Raw genomic sequence first — 20,740 nt, forward strand, 5'->3', positions numbered from 1 at the left:
GACTAGAATTGTTACTACAAGACTAGAGCTCTGTTCCTGTTCCCAATGAAGTCCACAAGGGTTTTGTCATGGGAACATGTTCAGGTTCCGGTTCCGTATTACCCTTGAAAATGAATGAACAAAGCAACAGAAGATTAAAATCTTCATGTCTTACAATAATACAAAGCATCATTATTTTTTCTTATTTTTGTAATTTTCCATGGTTTTGTAGATATTAGAGTACTATAAAATTATGCTGTGCTTTCTTATGAAACAAAAGAGACCTTTAAAAGAGTCACAGTGCAGCTATCACCTTGCACTTCAAGAACAAAGTCAATATTTTAAATGTCATTTGCACACTGGAATATTTGCAATCTTGGGTATTTTACAATTTGTATTAAAATTTGAACAAAGGTGTTTCTAGAGTTTTTTTTATTAATTCTGATACAGTACTAACTCTCACAATGCTTTACGTTATGAGGCTACCTTATTTTTTAATTTCATAATATAAAAGATATTGTACTTCAATGAAAAGTAGAACTGCTACTGCAAGTTAGCAGTTCAGAAAATCAGTCTTAAATTATGCATTCTACAGCATGTAATATTCCCATGTTTCACACACATTATATTAGATGTATGATAAATTATTCCATTGACTAAAGGTAAATTTATAACTGAATTTATAATAAATTTATAATTTATTACCACAACCTGACAATGCATTCGGCGAAGTCAGGTAACACCACTAAAGCAGGTTTGACCAGTCATCAAAACATCACATCCAGCTAAAAAGCTAGTTAATTCTGGATCTACCAGAAGTACACTGTGTGATTGCAATTCTTCAAACACAAGATGATTTTTATATTTACAAAGGCTTATATGCCTTTGTGTACATCTGTTCCATCCTGCTCCAAAAAATTAGGGGGTGGGTGGGTGAATCAACAGAAAATCTGTCCTGATGTTTAAGTGTCCTGTGTTTAGAGGTCAGTGCAACAGTATTTTGTGCATGCACATAAGGGGAAGTCCTGCAAGGTAGAAACCACCCGGGACTCCCACTGCTTTGAAAGAGGAATTTAGAAGACAAGTGTTTTAAGATTATATAGAAATTTATTCCGTCACCTATGGTAAAGTTTAGAGACAGGGAAACTTTGGTCAATGGAGCATGCTTCAAACTCCTCCAGGTGAGGGCTGCTATAGAAAAATATTTGCCATTAGAAAGCACTTTGAAATTCATCACAAAGAGGATTCCACGTTTCCCAGTTAATTAATAGTTTGCAATAGTCTGGATGGTTTTTAACATATTCTGCTTTTGTATGCATCACAATCTCCTACCTTATCATTGAGTAAGACAGCAGGCAACTTTCCTCCTCAGTTCTTTTTTCATCCAGAGGAAGAGAGAGTCTTTCCTTTTTTTTTTACATTTATTGCTACAGCTAACAAAAGCCCAGATTGAATTCTTCACCCTGTTTCTCCCCTCCCGCTGTGTCATAGGTTCTTCACCAAGCGTCTGCACAAGCGCGTGTCCTTTCATGAAGTGGAGTGAGAGTAGCTAAATTTGAGTTTATCAGTTTAGGCTTATTTTTGAATGCGCGGTTCCTCTAAAGAGAGAATAAGTTTTAATGTATATAGTGTGTGCTCTCTTCCGAGTAAGGTGAGAACCCTATTTTCTACAAAGTGTTCAGTGATTTAAGTTTTTACCCCCAACCCAAAATGAGATAGTTACAGTGAGCAAAGGCAGCAGTTGCCTACCCCCCATGGAACCCTCTCTAAAGTCAATTAGTTGAGAACTCGTTGGTAATTGTTGCTGCAAATACTGTATGGCAGATAGGTACTCATGAGTACCTAGGAAATTGATTAAGATCCATTGGGGTGCTACAGCAGGCACTGTATGAAGAAAAACATAATCAGATGAAAAAAAAAAAATGTCCTGTTCACTCAAGACCCTCATCCACCCTTGGTCAACCTACTAACTAAAAAGTCAAGCTAGTCCTCAATCAACATAGGGCATATAAACCCACTAAAGTTCTTTAGACAGGACAAAGGGTGAAGAAAGGAATTGTAACCTGGTAGTCCTTCTACTCCAATTACTGTGATCCTAGCCCAACTCAACAATCTCACGTTCAAAGACAAGTATCCAATAATTTTAGCCAACAAAACCCCTATAATCTTGACATTTTAATTCTTGATACATTCTGAAAGGAAAAAAAAAAGCCTTTTATTCCTCAAATGATCTGAAAATAAAAGCAGCCCTTCCTAAAATAATAACTAGGATTTCTAAACTAGCAGAATAAAATTTCAGCAGAAAAAATTAAGTACTTACCTACCTTTCACTGGCTTAGTTATCAACGAAATTTAGACTTGCAGAATCTCACTATTCTATAAACCAGGGGTCGGCAACCTTTCAGAAATGGTGTGCTGAGTCTTCATTCATTCACTCTAATTTAAGGTTTTGCGTGCCAGTAATACATTTTAACGTTCTTAGAAAGACTCTAAGTCTATAATATATAACTAAACTATTGTTGTATGTAAAGTAAATAAGGTTTTTAAAATGTTTATGAAGCTTCATTTAAAATTATATAAAATGCAGAGCCCTCCGGACCAGTGGCCAGGACCGAGGCAGCGTTGAGTGTCACTGACAATCAGCTCGCTTGCCACTTTCAGCACCCGTGCCATAGGTTGCCTACCCCTGCTATAAATAGTTCACTGAACAGATGTAATATCCCTGCACAAGGCTCAATCCATTTTCCTTGAAGTAAAAATTGGTTCTCACGTAGGAATAGAACTGTGAGTACAAAGTTAACACCTTTAATGTATAAAAATTGATTTCTTGCATTATTAAGGTTCTCGCTTCAGAAGAACACCGTACAAGCTTTCAGCATCTTCAAAGTCCTGATTAAATCTGACTCAGGTCACCATAATATATCTGTTTTTATTGCAGCAAACAGAAATAAAGCAAAAATTATTTAACTTCCATAATAATTGGGCACTAGTGTAGATCAAAACTGGATTAAAAACCAACTTTTTCTAAAAGGTTGAAACACCTCTTCTATATTGCATCCATCACTCTAAGAGAGTAAAATTCAGAAATATGTTTTATCCTATAAAATACAGAATAATCTGATTCTTTATAAATCCTTTAACGATCTTTATTATTTATTTAACATTTAAAGATGTGGCCTTCATATATGCAATTTCTATTTCTGCTGTAGATGCCCTCCCCCCCAAAAAAAATGTAAAAGAAGAGATTGAGTCAACTGGTGTTTATGTTACTCATATGATTAGATTCATTAAAGTGAACAGGAGCCTTCTTGAGAATAAAGTGAACAGGATTTGGCCACTTATAAACTATGGTCCCAATCTAGCAAACACTCAAATATGAGTAGTCTCACTGACTTCAGTGGAATTACTCACAGATGTAAAGTTAGTATTTGCAGCATCAGGACCTAGGTGGCTTTATTTATCTCTTGGTAAAATAAAAATTCATACAAATTTTAATAAGATAGCACTTGAAAATGTTTTTGTATTGGAAAACAAACTATAAATTTAAATATTAATCACTAGCCTTTTTCTTGTATGTCGCAGATATTTTCCTAAGAGTCAAGTTTCAGTGCAGGCACTTGAGATCAATTAGGAAGAAAACAGAATAAATCAGTATGGGCTAAATTTAAAAATCAGAGATATATCTGCTGACAAAACTAGAACAAAATAATCATTTGGTACTCAGAGTATATTTAAAATAAACGAATTATTCCCCTGTCAATCTTGATTTTTTTTCATATACATAAAATACATAAAGCTATAAAATGGTGATTTAAAAACAACAGTTTTCTTGGCAGCAATTGTTATGATACAGAACAGTTGCTTAGCAATCACAGACATCCATACAATAACACAAGGATCCTATAATTGAATGAACCAATCAATGTGAAGCTTAGATAATGCTTATAATGGTGGAGACAGAAAATAAAATGTTCTCTTGTAGACTTCTTTCTTACAGGGATATCCGAGCCATCTTCTTATCATTTAGAAGTGGGTAATATAGAGCAAAATTATGTGGGGTAACCTAGAAATCTATATATAAAAATTATGCTGCAAACTGTGATATAACAAAATAAATGACTATATCTTGTATATGTACCTCAGCTCATGTTACTATTTGAATTCATAGTCTAATGGAATCCAAACACATTTAAATATATTATTTTTGAAGGTCTGAACAACAAAACAAAAGTCATAGCCCCAAATGACGAGGAGGGTTAACAGTGCTTTAGCTTCCTCCTAGATGTAGTGTTATTTCCCCACATTTCACAACTTAAGAGCTGTAATGCATTTAATCAACAAGAAAGAATCAAGTACAATTACTTTTACATGGTGCAAGGCATAATACACATTCCAACACCATCTCATTAGGTTTGCAATTAGTTCATAGTTTCATCTTTCAGAATTACAGCTCAGGCTTGCTCAAGTTCTACAAGGACACCATCACAATCTTTAGGGTGGAGAAAAATCACTGGCTTGCCATGCGCCCCTATTTTGGGCTCTTCGCTCAATATTTGGATCTTCTTTTCCTTCAGTTCTGTCATAGCTGCTTTTAGATCATCAACCTTATAAAAATAAACATGTATACAATGTGGAACATTAAAGCGTATGATTCACAAATTTTACATTAGGAACAATAGTGTAGTGCTATAATAAAGATAAAGCACTACATAATTCTAAAAACCAAAAATGCTACGTTAAGAGATTCACCCTTATAATGCATCAACCTTTTAGTTACTTTATAATGCAAAATTCATAAATAATCAAAATCAATAGCTATAAACTCCACATTGTTCCTAAATAGTAGATTGTATAGCTTTAGAATATTATTAACCAAAGAATGTTTTCCTGTCTAATTGAAGATGGGATCTTGACTCATTATATCCTGGGGTTATGTACCATTCACTTAGGTTCATCTTGATCTTACCAGAGTTAGGTTTGGTATAAATTGGTCTCCCGAACTACCAAGAATAGTAGAGGATAAATACACACCGGACTGTGGTCCATTTTCTTACTGGGCAATTGTACTTCATAGTAAAAGTAGCGCCACACATATAATTTCAGGGCAACCTAATAACAGTATTTAACATGGACTAATCCTTAAGTTGTGCCAAATGGTTGTTATTTTGGATGTGCTAATATAAAGTGAGACTTTGATTCACCCAGATCTCTAATGCATACTTGTTGGAAGAACAAAATTAACTTTTAGTTTAGCACAACTACCAGTTAATAAAATCCTGGCACTAGAATAACAGGAGTGCTGTTTTTCAAGACTGAGGTGCCTGGACATAGCTAAATGGATAAGCTTAAAAGATGTAATTGTGAAAACCTAAACTTTATATAATTGAATTCTACTTCCTCTGCATTTGCACTAAATCCTAATCCTTTTCAACTGAGATTTGTTTTTAAAAATTCCGAAGTCACTGCAGTCATAACCACATACTGTTACCAGTTTGCTTTTTAAAAAATGTAATTAAGGGGTCTCTAAATTTAGCAAGTGTAATACATTCTGTGAGGGGTAGTAACCCCTTGAGGTTCATCCCCTGAGTAGAGAAATCATCACAGCTGCCTGCACTTCCTGCAGAGATAGCGAGCTAAACCAGCCAGAAGGAGAAATGTGGCTGGGCTCAGCTGGTGTGAATTACTGCATCCCAAGGGATAATAATGAGAGTGACTTGTGAGAGTCTCTGGGTGCACCTCCATTACGAAAATATCAAGAACAGGTTCCTCTCCTGTTCCACCAGGTGTCCAATATCCTTTCTGTAACTGGTGTTAAAGTGTTCTCACCATTCTTTGCCAGTAGCAAATTATTTTAAACCCCACTACAATGGGTCATTTTTCTAGGCTAGACTAGAGCTGCTCATTGTCATTTGGCCTTACACAGGAACCACACCATCCCAATGGAAGCCCTAGAGCTGTTGGAAGCCTTTTTTGATGCTTTTATCTGAATTCTTTTGAATTTGTTTAGAGAAATTTTAGCACTGAAAGACTCTCTTGCAAAATTCTAGCTGCCAAGAGCCCCTTCTCATCCATTTAATTTAAACTCTGACCACTGGATTTTGTGGATCTTAGCTCACTTGACCTGTTACATCTGAAAATATACATTTCTTTTTAACATAGTATTTTTACATTTCCCAGCAAAGGCTGACTGAGTGCCACATTTCTTGTATTTTTCAGACTTAACAGTATGCCATCCTTTGACAGTCATCTTTGGTAAATTCTGCACTATGAAAGGTCACAGCTCTCTTGCTGAACAGAGCTCTACATGGAATACCATCCGTTTTGCTAACAGAATGCTTCTTGAAGTATCTTTGAAACAAACAACACTCCAGCTCCTAAGTAGATATAGAATATCAGGGTTGGAAGGGACCTCAGAAGATCATCTAGGCCAACCCCCTGCTCAAAGCAGAACCAATCCACAGACAGATTTTTGCCCCAAATCCCTAAATAGCCCCCTCAAGGATTGAATTCATAACCCTGGGTTTAGCAGGCCAATGCTCAAACCACTGAGCTATCTTTCCCCCTAGTCATTTTAAAGATTCCTAGTTTGTTCCTCTTTTTGTACCTGTAATTAAGTAGTGTTGCTATTTCTATTACTTAGCAGTTTGTTTGTTTTTTAAACAGCCCTTACCACATATTAATCCTGTCTTCCCCACCTCCACTTCCTGAGTTCTGCTGTAGTCTTTTACATTCTTCTAACAGCACTACAGCTATAGCTTAACAGCAATTTGAGTAGATTAAAATAAAAGACTAATTCAATTTCTTGAACTGCAAATACACAGTAGTTACAAGAAATACAAAACATTCTGATCTACTGAATTTCTCTAATTTATTTCTCTAATTTATTATCCACTATATATGTGTGCTTAAATTTGATTTCAAGAGGACTAGTCACTGTCACAGTAGTAAAATTAAGCCTACACCTAAAACATTGCAGCAACACAGCTGTGCTGCTGTTGCATTTCTGTGAAGACACTACTTGTGTCCATGGAAGAGCTTTTCCTGTCAGCATTGATACTCCATCTCCCCGAGAGGCAGTAGCCAGGTTGACAGGAGAATTCACACCCCTGAGTGATGTAGTTATACTGACCACATTTCCTAGCGTAGACCAAGCCTTAGGGTATGTCTACATCTAAAATTTTGCAGCGCTGGTTGTTACAGCTGTATTAGTACAGCTGTATAGGGCCAGCGCTGCAGAGTGGCCACACTTACAGCAACCAGCGCTGCAAGTGGTGTTAGATGTGGCCATACTGCAGCGCTGTTGGGCGGCTTCAAGGGGGGTTCGGGGAACGCGAAAGCAAACCGGGGAAGGAGACCAGCTTCGCCGCGGTTTGCTCTCGTGTTCCCCGAACCACCCTGCAAACCGCGGGAAGGAGACCTGCTTGCACGGAGGCTCGGGGAACGCGAGAGCAAACTGGGGAAGGAGACCAGCTTCGCCGCGGTTTGCTCTCGCGTTCCCCGAACCACCCTGCAAACCGCAGGGAAGGAGACCTGCTTGCACGGAGGTTCGGGGAACGCGAGAGCAAACCGGGGAAGGAGACCAGCTTCGCCGCGGTTTGCTCTCACGTTCCCCGAACCACCCTGCAAACCGCAGGGAAGGAGACCTGCCTGTTCGGGGAACGCGAGAGCAAACCGGGGAAGGAGACCAGCTTCGCTGCGGTTTGCTCTCGCGTTCCCCGAACCACCCTGCAAACCGCAGGGAAGGAGACCTGCTTGCACGGAGGTTCGGGGAACGCGAGAGCAAACCGGGGAAGGAGACCAGCTTTGCCGCAGTTTGCTCTCGCGTTCCCCGAACCACCCTGCAAACCGCAGGGAAGGAGACCTGCTTGCACGGAGGTTCGGGGAACGCGAGAGCAAACCGGGGAAGGAGACCAGCTTTGCCGCGGTTTGCTCTCGCGTTCCCCGAACCACCCTGCAAACCGCAGGGAAGGAGACCTGCTTGCTCGGGGTTCGGGGAACGCGAGAGCAAACCGGGGAAGGAGACCAGCTTGATTACCAGAGGCTTCCTCAGGTATGCTGGGATACCTGCTTATTCCACGGAGGTCAAGAAAAGCGCTGGTAAGTGTCTACACTTGATTACCAGCGCTGGATCACCAGCGCTGGATCCTCTACACCCGAGACAAAACGGGAGTATGGCCAGCGCTGCAAACAGGGAGTTGCAGCGCTGGTGATGCCCTGCAGATGTGTACACCTCCTAAGTTGCAGCGCTGTAACCCCCTCACCAGCGCTGCAACTTTCTGATGTAGACAAGCCCTTAGTGTTTACAGGATAAGGGCTTATATGTTCCCCTCCCTCCTCCTCGTTGTTTGGGAAATGGAAGGGGAGCAGTCATCCCTCCTTGAAACACAGCCATAGGCAGAAATTTACTCTTGTGGGGAAAGGTCTACATTTCTTGAAAAGGAACTGTATTTTTCTGGAAATGATAGATCATAATTTAATGCAGCAAAAATGCCTCTTATTCAAAAGGACAATCAATGAACAACCTGGAAAAGAACTAATAAAAGCATGCTTTTTGTCCCATTTTTCCCCACAATCATGAATGATGCACTATATCATCGCTTGTAATAAAATTCAATATGCTTAAACAGCATTTTGCATAATTATACACTGCCATACATGGGCAAATCATTGCCCCCCCTCCCTCCACCTTTTGTCTTGTTGGTTCTGTGTTTTTTTTCCTGTGTAAGTCATTAATTAAAAGGATTTATTTAAAGTAACTTATTACTGCAGAAATAGACTAATATGATTTAATGCTTTACCAAGGTTCTAAACTATTGAGCCATGCAAATAGAACAAATTCAGCCCAGGAACTCTGTGCTAGCCTGAATCACAAACAGAATCTATAATTGCCAATATAAAACGTTCAGCCTTTGAAGGAGTTAAAGCAGGAGACTGGTAGCCATTCCCAGGGGACTTGTGTTCCATTCCCTCCTTTACCACTGACTTACTATCTAGCCTAGAACAACTAATTTAAACTCACTATGATTCATTTAATGCCTTTACAAATGGGAATACCTTCTTTATGTTTGTGAAATGTTTTGAGTTTCTTCTGTGAAAGACCGATATAAATGCAACTATTAATGAGCAAGATTTTCCCCTAGCCTGTCAACTCAGTGCTGACCTATAGTCCTTCTACTATTCCAGATAGTCAAATGTGGGAGTTTGTTTTTCCCTGTCTCATAAACAGCCAATTGTAGCCTTTTTTCTATATATGACAAGTTTCCAATTCATATGTAAGAACATCTGAATTAATTAAGGCTTTTTGTTTTAATCTTCACTTGCATCTGTTCCATAGTCAATGACAAATTTCCATAGCAACTGAAAATTGGGGAGTTTCCATCTAAACACTCAATACTATTTTTGAATCTTACTTGTTAATATCAATCCACTGCCTTCAAGATTATTTTCTTGTTCAGTGGAGAATACATCCTAAAGTTTTAATTTTAAAAAATAAATAATCAGGGCAATTATAATATTTCAGTTGTGATAAAGAAAATAGGAAATTAATACACAAAGTATCAATTTACAGACTTTAACACAGATAAAAGGCTTTAAAAGCATGAAGGAGTCTTTCAGTTTCAGGTAAAATAGTTATCACAATATTAGGTATTAATGGCGTTAACTGTCTGCATAATGTCTAAAGCTGAAGATTCCTATAATCCCAGGCCAAAAAATAAAATAAAATAAAATAAAAGGTTAGGATGAATTTAAGTAAGTGATATTTACACCCTTATGAGAAAGATTTAATCTGACATCTTGAGAGCTGTCCTGTCCAATTTTTATAATTTTGTATTACACCGCTGATTTTTTTATACATTTTCTGTAAGAATAATGTGAGTTGGTAGGTTTGTGATACCAACTACTCTGCATGTCATTTGAGCAGTGTTATACGGTGACTGGCCTATCTATAGTAGGAGTACTTATGGCACCTTACAACATAAACACTAACCCAGGAACCTATCCTTGCAACAAAGCCCGATGCTAGCTCTGTCCACATATCTATTCAAGTGACACCATCATAGGACCTAATCACATCAGTCACACCATCAGGGGCTCGTTCACCTGCACATCTACGAATGTGATATATACCATCATGTGCCAGCAATGCCCCTCTGCCATGTACATTGGCCAAACCGGACAGTCTCTACGCAAAAGAATAAATGGACACAAATCTGACATCAGGAATCACAACATTCAAAAACCAGTGGGAGAACACTTCAACCTCTCTAACCACTCAGTGACAGACTTAAAGGTGGCAATTTTGCAACAAAAAAAACTTCAAAAACAGACTCCAAAGAGAGACTGCTGAATTCTAATTAATATGCAAATTAGATACAATTAACTTAGGTTTAAACAAAGTCTCGGAATGGTTGGGTTATTACACTAATTGAATCTATTTTCTTATGTTCTCCTTACACCTTCTATGGGTCATCTCAATTATCACTTCAAAATTTTTTTTTCTCCTGCTGATGATAGCTCATCTCAATTGATTAGACTCTTCCTGTTGGTATGCATACTTCCACCTTTTCATGTTCTCTGTATTTATAAATATCTCCTTTCTGTGTGTTCCATTCCATGCATCCAAAGAAGTGAATTGTAGTTCACGAAAGCTCATGCTGAAATAAATTTGTTAGTCTTTAAGGTGCCACAAGTACTCCTGTTCTTTTTGCAGACACAGACTAACATGGCTGCTACTCTGAAAACCTATCTATACTGACAGTTTCTACTTTGAAAATAAGGAAGATTAATTTAGGGGGAAAACTTGGATATGTTATGCATGTGAAGAATTTTCTGTTTTTCTTTGTAAGTATGTAATTTACTATACTTAAAGTTTATGGACACAATCTGGCAATCAATTTAACTTTATTCATGTGAGTAGTCCTATTAAATTTCAACAGGACTACTCAATTGATTAAAGATACGTATGTGTGTTTATGAGACAGGGCCCTATAAAGTGTATGAGGACCATTTACAATATGCAACACAACTATGTGTATATTGTGATAATTTTTAACTTTGATTCTATTCTGAAAAGTAATTGTAACAAAAAAAAAAACAACCACCACCACCTTGCTCAGTAGTTCTACTCCCTGTGAATATCCAGATTCATCTCCGATTACCAGAAAAAAAGATGTTACTACTCTCATCTCTGAGAACCAACACCGCTCTGCATGTTTTCTCGGGATTCTTTTCTGACATGCATATTGAATTTTCAACTAAATATCAAATGCAGGAACACTGGTAAAACCCCACTGTCTTTGATTATGCCCTAATTTACACCTGTGCACCCCATTATAAGTGATATATAAAAACTGACACACACAGGTTTTTCCAGTGCATGTATTTTGAACATCTTGAAATTGCCACCTGCCTAGTGACCTTAGCAGGACATTGCTACATTCCATGAGTTTGTCCCCATTTCTTTCAGTCCGCACACTACAAATGCCAAATTCAGTTTGGGCAGATTAAAAAGAAAATAAAGCTGCTTATATAATGACAATGTGAAATTGGCCTGAATTTCATACTGCAACTTCACTTTTTATTTGCTGGTCTTCAGGAGAATTTCCCAAATGATATTGACTCAGCATAACCAATGTGGGTTTTTATTCAGGTTGACTCTATTAGAAAATATGAAGCCCTTTAACAAGATAAAGATTTTTTAAAAATATATAATAGAACGTATGAGTGTATTATACCTCAATGCAGATATGATGCATTCCTCCAGCCTTGTTTTTTTGCAGAAAGCCTGCAATTGGACTTTTTTCTCCCAGAGGGTGCAGCAGTTCTAGCTTTGTGTTTCCCAGCTCCACAAAAACAGTGTAGACGCCATGTTCAGGAAGAGGAACTGTCCCACTCACCTGGGCTCCTAAAACACTCTTGTAAAAAGACTGGGCCTTCTCCAAATTAGGTACCGCAATTGCTACATGATTGAGTCGCCCCAGTTTCCACAAAGAGCATGGAACTTTTTGAGTTAAGGTGCGAGACATTGATGAAGTCCGTACTGTGGATGCTGTCGTTTTCAATCTGTTAAGAAGCCCTGTAAAATTGAATGACATCGTCATAATCTTTTCGGACAAAAAAATTAGTGCACATCCTTTCCCCTTTTAATGAACCCTACATAACTCCTGTGTCCTTACATTTATGAATTATGTTTCACCAGTGTGCTAAAGACAGAGATAATAAGATAGCAGAAAAGCATTTCCTCTTCTACTGCTGTCAGTTCAATAGTTTTTTTTGTTCTGAAAATTAAATTAATTCAGAGGAGGTAAATGAAGAATTTATAGCATGAAGGCTCAAATGTGTCCATTACAAACAACAATAGGGATTTAAAAAAAAGTTAATTTTAAGCTTCAGTTGAGCTTAGTATAAGATTTTCATAATTATATGCACAAGTTTATAGAATTTAAAGGCCAGCTACACACCACTAACCTGTACATTATTTCTGTATTATTCAGAGCTTCACATTTAATAAAATAGAAATGGAAGTAGAAATGAGGATGTAAAAAACCTGTCTAAACATAATAAAGAACTAATATATTTATTTCTAAACCCTAAATACCTATAGAAAGGTGAAGAGTCTTAGTTGCCTCCGAGTGGAGGGAGATGTGATCAAGTGTTAAGCCACAAGAGTGGAAGCCAGTAACTCCCAAGTTTTATTCCATCTCTGCTATTCCATCCTTCTGTGATGTTGGGTAGATCATTTTGCCAGGGTTGGCTCTAGGTTTTTTGCCACCCCAAGAAAAAAAATTTTTGGCTCCCACCCGCTGTCCCAGCCCTAGACTCTCCCCCTCACCTGCACCCCAGCCCTGAGCTCTCCCCCCTCACACACACCGTGCTGCCCTAGCTCTGGGCTCCCCCTTTTCCAACCCACCATTGCCCTCCCACCCACATACCCCCTGCTGCTCCAGCTCTGGGCTCTGCTCCCTCTACCTGCACCCCCTGCCACCCCAGCCGTGGGTCACTGGTAACCTGATCCAAGGGCGGGTCATTCAGCAGGAATTTTGGAAGTGCACAGAACACAGACAGGATTGGTTCCCATATAGTAACAGAACTGTAGTAAAGTGGAACAATTTTCAGCTTGTGTGATTGGAGGATATCTGGATGCATATTACAAGACTGTCCTCCATAAATGAGGAAAAGTTGAGGTGCCTTTATTATTCTTTTGTTCCACTCTTTGTTTCTATGGGGAATTTGCCAATGCAATATCACTGTCTTCCCTTTAAATAAATAAATAAATACAACTAAAAAAAAGGCAATGGCTATTGAAGATAGCAATTCCAGTCCTAAAAACCACTGGGAAGCATTTCTTGCTCAATTTTATCCTACTTTTTCTACAGCAAATTACTGTGGATCAGTATATTTGATTTGGGAAAAATGAAGTAACAGCTGCCCAAATTGAGCTTGAGCACTCCTGAATTTTGAGGTGTTCAAATCTGGAAGGCAGGTGCTAGATTCCCTTTCTGAATATTAGCTAAATCTGGAAAGGAAAAGTCAATTTCTGCTTCCATGGCTCAGAAGAGGAAATCCTCCTACGTGCCTGGTACTGTATCTAACGCTGCCCAGGTCCAGAGCCTCCCCTCCCTTACTTTTCATTTTAAATTCTAGTGCTGGAAAGCAGCAAAGAGTCCTATGGCACCTTATAGACTAACAGACATTTTGGAGCATGCACTTTCATGGGTGAATACCCACTTCGTCAGATGCATGTAGTGGAAATTTCCAGGGGCAGGTATATATATGCAGGCAAGCTAGAGATAATGAGGTAGTTCAATCAGGGAGGATGAGGCCCTGTTCTAGCAGTTGAGGTGTGAAAACCAAGGGAGGAGAAACTGGTTCTGTAATTGGCAAGCCATTCACAGTCTTTGTTTAATCCTGAGCTGATGGTGTCAAATTTGCAGATGAACTGAAGCTCAGCAGTTTCTCTTTGAAGTCTGGTCCTGAAGTTTTTTTGCTGCAGGATGGCCACCTTAAGGTCTGCATTAGTGTGGCCAGGGAGGTTGAAGTGTTCTCCTACAGGTTTTTGTATATTGCCATTCCTAATATCTGATTTGTGTCCGTTTATCCTTTTCCGTAACGACTGTCCAGTTTGGCCGATGTACATAGCAGAGAGGCATTGCTGGCATATCATGGCGTATATTACATTGGTGGACGTGCAGATGGTGTGGCTGATCTGGTTAGGTCCTGTGATGGTGTCGCTGGTGTAGATATGTGGGCAGAGTTGGCATCAAGGTTTGTTGCATGGATTGGTTCCTGAGCTAGAGTTACTATGGTGCAGTGTGCAGTTACTGGTGAGAATATGTTTCAGGTTGGCAGATTGCCTGTGGGCGAGGACTGGCCTGCCACCCAAGGCCTGTGAAAGTGTGGGATCATTGTCCAGGATGGGTTGTAGGTCCCTGATGATGCGTTGGAGAGGTTTTAGCTGGGGACTGTATGTGATGGCCAGTGTAGCCTTGTGAAAGCTATTGATATTGACAGATGAGAAATTATTATTTTAATTCATTGTGAGAAGTCGTGAAATTGTGTGTGACAAGTATTTCTGTACTCTCTGGAAGACATGGTGGAGTACAAACTTTGCTCAGAGAAAAGTGTAACCCTAATCTCTCCTGTACACTCTGCAGAGGCCATCTACTCCAACTAGTGTTAGTACAAGCTGCAGACTCTTCTAAAGACATCTAAAAAAAAAAAAAAGCCCGATAAATTAATGTCTTATTATTCTTTTTTTCAGCAAGAGTCCAAAAAGACTGAATATCTTGGAAAATATAGAAGATACACTGGGACTGAAGTTCAAATTAGTCCAACCTGGGAAAACCCTCTGGCTTTCTCATGAGCTATCCTTGGCTATTGTCTTAAAATTACTCCAGCCATTATTACTGACTTTGGAAAGTATCTATCAAGATGGGATGAGCCTAAGTAGTGAGGCTGGTGGATTACTTTTGCTACTACGTTCAGAGAAGACTATTGCCATTTTCTCTCTTGTAAGTCTACTGTTGAAACCACTTGGGTCATTAAACAATGCCATCCAGGCATCTGCTTCAACAGTAGTAGATCTTTGTATAGCAATAGAAGCTACATTTGAATCAGAGAGCTACCCATTGAAAAAGTACTGGAAGAAGCAAAGACTTCAGTCCAGAAGTTAACTAATGAAGGCATTTATATTGAATCCTTAAGTGAAGAGGACAAGAAGTGTTTGTTAAGACAACTGGAAAAAGTACAGACTTCATTCTTAAAAATCTACAACAGCAACTTCTAGATTCTGCTCAACCTCTACGTAGATTTTACAGAACTCTGTCCTATTAAACACCGACAGCTGAGTGAATGGAGGCACGACCAGCAATGGGGCTGCCATGTGCTCAGGACAGAATAGAGCAGTGGTCCCTAACCTTTTTGGCTGGTGGGTGGCAGCCGAAGGACCACTGCAGCAGTGGAGCACCCACCGAAATGCCGACAAATTTCAGCGGCGACACCTCTGGATGACACTGCTTGCTGTCAACAAGCGATGTCATCGAGAGGCGTTGCTGCCAAAATTCAGGGGCGATGCCTCTTGATGACATCACTCGTCAGCGACAAGTGGTGTCAGCGAGAGGTGTCGCTACTGAAATGCCGGCGGGTGCTCTCCCGGAGGCCAGGACGTGGGCGCATTAAGATTCCCCTGTGGGCGCCATGGCACCCACGGGCACCGCGTTGGGGACCACTGGAATAGAGAGTTTGAACACAGAGTGGAATATCATACGACGAACGAAGATTTGACTTCACCTTCTTTTTTATCATCACTAGTGACTCAACCCAATCTTTATGCTATGTTTCCTGGAATGAAAGAAGTAGGAATTCATCTCTTGCTACTCCCAGTCACAACAGCTACAGTTGAACGTTCTTTTTCATCATTGAATAGAATTTTGTGTTCTTAATGACATCGACTTCTGCCTGATCATGGGAATGAACAACTGAGCATACCAATTGAAGGAATGGAAGTACTAGACCCACGCAGAGCAGCTTAAAGGATCAGAATCTAAAACTGCAATACTCCACAGCCCAGCAGTTTGAATTATTAGGATCACACACTAAATAAATAAAATTAGAGTACAGAAATACTTGTCACACATAATTTCACGACTTCTCACAATGAATTAAAATAATAATTTCTCATCTGTCAATATCAATAGCTTTCACAAGGCTACAACTATTTTACAGAAAGGGAAACTTAGTCACAGAAGCTAAGTGACTTGCCAAACATCACACAAATCTATGTCAGAGTCAAAAAAAAAAAATACAAGCCAGGATTCTTGGCAAAGTCCCATGTCCCATCCACTGAGTCACTACCGAGAAGCCACTTAGCATGAACAACCACCCATTTGCACTCACCTACTCAGCATGTGTAATCTGCACCTTTCCCCTAAATATCTTTGCCAGGTGCAATTCTCCTTCCAAGCCCTCTACGTTGTCAGTACACACTGTTCCTCTGGCAGGTGTACTTTGTATATCCTGTTTTTACCCCTATATTTAACAAGTACAATTCCCCTGCCATGAACTCTCCCCCCACTTAACCCGTGTCACTCCCCACCTACCCCCCTTATTCAGCACATGTGCAGGGGCTGCGAACCGGCCCCTTGAGAGGACGCAGCTGGGCTACTGAACGTGCTCGTGCTTTAGGGCTCTCTGCTGGGAAGGGGACAAGGCGGGGCCGACTCCCGGAGACGCTAAGCCCGGGCGCGTGCAGACCCCCCTCCCGTTACCTCTGCACCGCTCAGCGTCTACCTGCTGCCACTTTCCCCACGCAGGCGGCCATCTTGACTCCTGGCTATCCAAATCTAACTTTATCGAGAGCCTCTTCCCGCGAGAGGGGCCAGGCTGTGCGCTCAGCGGGCAGCCCCTGCTTCTGCCACTGCAGGGAGCTGCTCGCCTAGGGCTTCGGGAGGGGCCGGGCACTGCGGCACAAGCCCAGTTCTGCAAGAGGAAATCAGCCTCTGCCTGTGAGCAGCACCACCAGTGACCCGGTGGAGAAGCGATTCTGTTGTTTGCTCAAACATAAAATGTTTAATAGCTTGAAACATGCTGATTTTTCATTTTGTGGAGAAACTTTCTCCCGGAAACCATGCTAGGGCAATGAAAACCAGTGTCACCAACTCTTGTGATTTTAAGGTTTTTGCAATAATGGTTTTTCCTTAAAGGCCTAGCCCTGGAGTCAGGAACTATGTGAGAGAAACAGCTGAGACAAGGAAAGATTAAAGAAGCCTAAGCACAGCAAAAGAAGCCCCAGTAGTAGGAGCCTCAGAAAAAAGATGAGAGCGCTTTTGGGTAAAATGCTGTAGAAAGAGGCTGGGAACTGTGACCAAATAATCTTCTGTTGTTTGAGTCCTACTGTGTTCATGGAAACAGGATTTTATAATTCATTGTAGATAAACAGGATTATAGCAAAAAGATATCATACCTGACTCCACCACCAATTTCTTCTTACTGAAACAACCCGGAAGACTCCCAAAACTGGGTAATAGCTTTCATCAAATAGAAATCTCTCTCTCTCCCCTCTCCCTCTATGAGAGTGTGGAAGGCTCTGAGTGGAATTGAGTGTATGTGGAGAGTACACGCTATATATGAACATTCTGAGCACTGTAAAGCTCAGCCTCATGATTGGAGGTGGAGGGTTCTCTTCATCCCAGCCCACAGAGGAGGTTTTAAGAGGTGGACTGTGGCAATAGCTGGGGCCATGGCTACACTGGCTCTTTACAGCGCTGCAACTTTTGCTCTCGGGTGTGAAAAAAAACACACTCCTGAGCGCTGCAAGATACAGCGCTGTAAAGCCTCAGTGTAAACAGTGTCACAGCGCTGGTCCCAGCGCTGCAAGCTACGCCCATAGAGGATGTGGAGTACGTGCAGCACTGCGACTACACTCTAAACTTCAAAGCGCTGCCGCTGCAAGTGTAGCCATACCCCGATGAGATCAATAAATCCATGACTATGTATATCTACCTGCCAAAACTCCGCAGAATGGGAAGAACCACTCAGCAGACAAGGTTACTGTAACCCCAGAGAATAACAGTTGGAAAGCGGCTTTGCAAATTGCAACCTGGGAGGTAGGTGAATTCCTCCCTTCCCACACCACTGCCCAACTGCTGCAGAAGCTACTGGCCTAGTGCATAGTTTGACCTTGGGTAATAATCTTGAAGGAAATTATCATGTAATGTGTTAGAAAGAAAAACATTAATCCATGCTAATACATCCGTTCTGTGAATATGTGCTTGGGTGAATTTTGAGTTTAGTGATTCAAAATATCATCAGGCATTTTGTTCTCAATGTCTGCTGAAAATGTATGTTTAAAAAAAAAAACTAGAATCTAGGTCACAGAGACAAAACTGCATAGTAAAATGACTGCACAGTTACTATATTTAGCAATTGTGTTCAGTGCTAATAACTATCCAAATCTAGGGTAGTACTAACATCACCCAAGGGGGAGAAAACAAGAACAAAACAACAATTATACATTTAGGGCCTGCTATTCTCCTAAGTACTCCCACTTAATGGGATTAGTCATTCTAGCAAATGATTGAGGATCAGAACTTATTTTTATATAGTGCCTTCCAAACAAGGTGTATCCCTAAAACACTTTGCAAAATTAGGTCTCAATCCTGCAATTCCCTTTTTAGGGCATGTCCCTGAGGCTGTGCAAATCCTCACTGGATCTACCCATGTGCAGGCAGCATACAATGTAAAATCCAGGGAATGTTGATAGAAAGATATTGTATGGTAAACAAAAATATTCCATTCAAGAAGTGTAGACTGATAGGGGGAAATATTTTGTTTAAAAGAAGGTTTAAAAAGAGGTAGGGTTTCAATGATGGAGAGGTCTACTTGGACAACTGCTCCAGAAGGTGGGAGCTGTACAGAAGGCTCTTACACAACTAGTGGTGAGACTATGGGAAAGGACAGAGGGGAGGCAAGTTTTACTTTAGTGGAGGGATCAGGCAAGGGAATAGTTAAAAGAAAGGTATAGTATTAAAATTGTTATAGTAACAATGTCCCATACTTTATTATATATTACATAAATATATAAAAGTACATTATAGTGACACTAAAATCCACAATCAAGATTTCTGTCCCCACCATCTACACTCAGCTTATTAAATTAAATGAATAAAAAAATAAAAGGTTTGTCTGAATAGAATTAATACAATTGTCAAAATAACTGGATAAAAAAAACACATGGTTTTCTAGACTGCAAGCAAGTTATAATGCCTCTTCCAAAAGTAACTATAGCTGGCATATTGCTTACTGAGAATTTGTTAATTGCTAACTGGCCTTGTGATTTTTTTGTCCTTTGGGAATATCTGAGATTGTCTTGCCATTGCAGGTTCTTGGGGTCTGGGAGGGGGGAGGAAAAGAGAACTGTAGTCTTAGGATGAACAATTATTTGCTATCTCCAAGTGAAACAAAAAAGATTTCTGAAGCTTTATATAGTGAGTGGAGGTCAGGGGCTTGTGGAGGAATGGGGCGGGGGAGAATTTCATGCAAAGGTGGGTTTTGGGTGAATTCTGGATAAGCATACATGTATGTGGAAGTGGAGGAGTGGGATTCCTGGGGAGAAGAGTTTGGAGAGGGGGAAGGAAATGGGAGGAAGTTGGGGAATTTAAAGAGGGGTAATTGGAAATACAAAAAGGGGAGTGTCTGGGGGTTATTGTAAGCAGGGCATTGCAATAATGGGAATGGGTATCCAATGGGTATCTACCGAAAGGAGGAAGATCAGAGATGAGTGACAGTAGAAGACAGGGAAAGGTGAGCTTGAAAGATTAGGGGATGTAGTGGATGTGTGAGACTGAGTTAATGCATGAGAGCATAGGTGGCAGGGTGATGGGTATGGGGAGAGAGGATGTGATTGAGAAAGCTGTCAAAACACTCCTAGCTACACTCCCAATCTTTCATCAGATCCTCCCCCTTTAACTCTCTGCTGGGTGTCGTTTTACTCTCAAAAGCAAGTCATCCTATGAAGGCAGAGAGTAGACCAGAGAGGAAAGGAGGTGACAGAGGGATGGGTCTTGGTCACCTACAGACACAGGACTTATTTGGGGGTACAAGCCATCAGTGATTCCCTGGGTTTCTCTTTGCCTATGGAGAAAAAGACCCTCCTACCATTTTCAAAATTCTATGAGAAAAACCTTGTAGCCTCTATGCTAGGTGACTGGCCAATAACACCATGTCTGTAAGCTTGAACAGCCTCCTTTTGGGGCCTTTCTCGGACTCCCTCCTTCCCTAGCATGGCCATCTACTGCAGCCACAGCTTCAAGCATGCTGGGAGTCTGGGGTGGGAGCTAGGCTGGTATGACATTGACAGGGGCAGCGCAGCCGGCTTGTGCGCGAGAAGGGCCGTGGGGGAGGGGTTAGGGCGAGGACGTGTGACTCACGTGGTGCAGGGGGCAGTGCGGTTTCCAGGGGCACCCAGAGACTCTCCGTGATAATTTGAAAGCTATTTTGGAAGCTGCTCCCGGGGGGCCAGGAATTTGCTGGCGTGAACGAGTGCCCAGGCCTTGCAATCCCCTCCCCTTCCGGGAGTGTGCCCCACCCTGCGGCACACACAGCCGCCCGGCTGGTGAGGAGCAAGGATCCCGAGGCGGAACCCTTGCGAAGCGGAACGTTTCTGCCAGTGCCCGCGTTGGTGGCCGGAGCGGGTTGGCTGACTTGCTCGCCGGAGCCCTGGTGTGGCTGAGGCCCCGCCTCGCGACCTCTCCCCATGCGGACT

General features: G+C 40.8%; 1 protein-coding gene across 2 annotated transcripts; it reads right to left on the minus strand.

Moving 5' to 3' along the window:
- Nucleotides 1-2,888: 2,888 nt before the first annotated feature.
- On the minus strand, nt 2,889-20,735 carry MCEE (methylmalonyl-CoA epimerase). Of its 2 annotated transcripts, none has more exons than XM_030577999.1 (3): nt 20,406-20,735; nt 11,715-12,055; nt 2,889-4,583 (listed from the first exon to the last, which is right to left on the minus strand). In XM_030577999.1, exons 1-3 carry the CDS (start codon nt 20,731-20,733, stop codon nt 4,431-4,433), a joined length of 822 nt encoding a protein of 273 aa, XP_030433859.1. In that variant the 5' UTR covers nt 20,734-20,735; the 3' UTR covers nt 2,889-4,430. The 2 variants fall into 2 exon arrangements, with proteins under 2 accessions (XP_030433859.1, XP_030433861.1); XM_030578001.1 differs by lacking the exon at nt 20,406-20,735 and adding an exon at nt 16,768-16,868.
- Between the last annotated feature and the right edge of the window lie 5 nt (nt 20,736-20,740).

This window comes from Gopherus evgoodei, chromosome 10, assembly GCF_007399415.2.
Source record: "Gopherus evgoodei ecotype Sinaloan lineage chromosome 10, rGopEvg1_v1.p, whole genome shotgun sequence".
NCBI lineage: Eukaryota > Metazoa > Chordata > Testudines > Testudinidae > Gopherus > Gopherus evgoodei.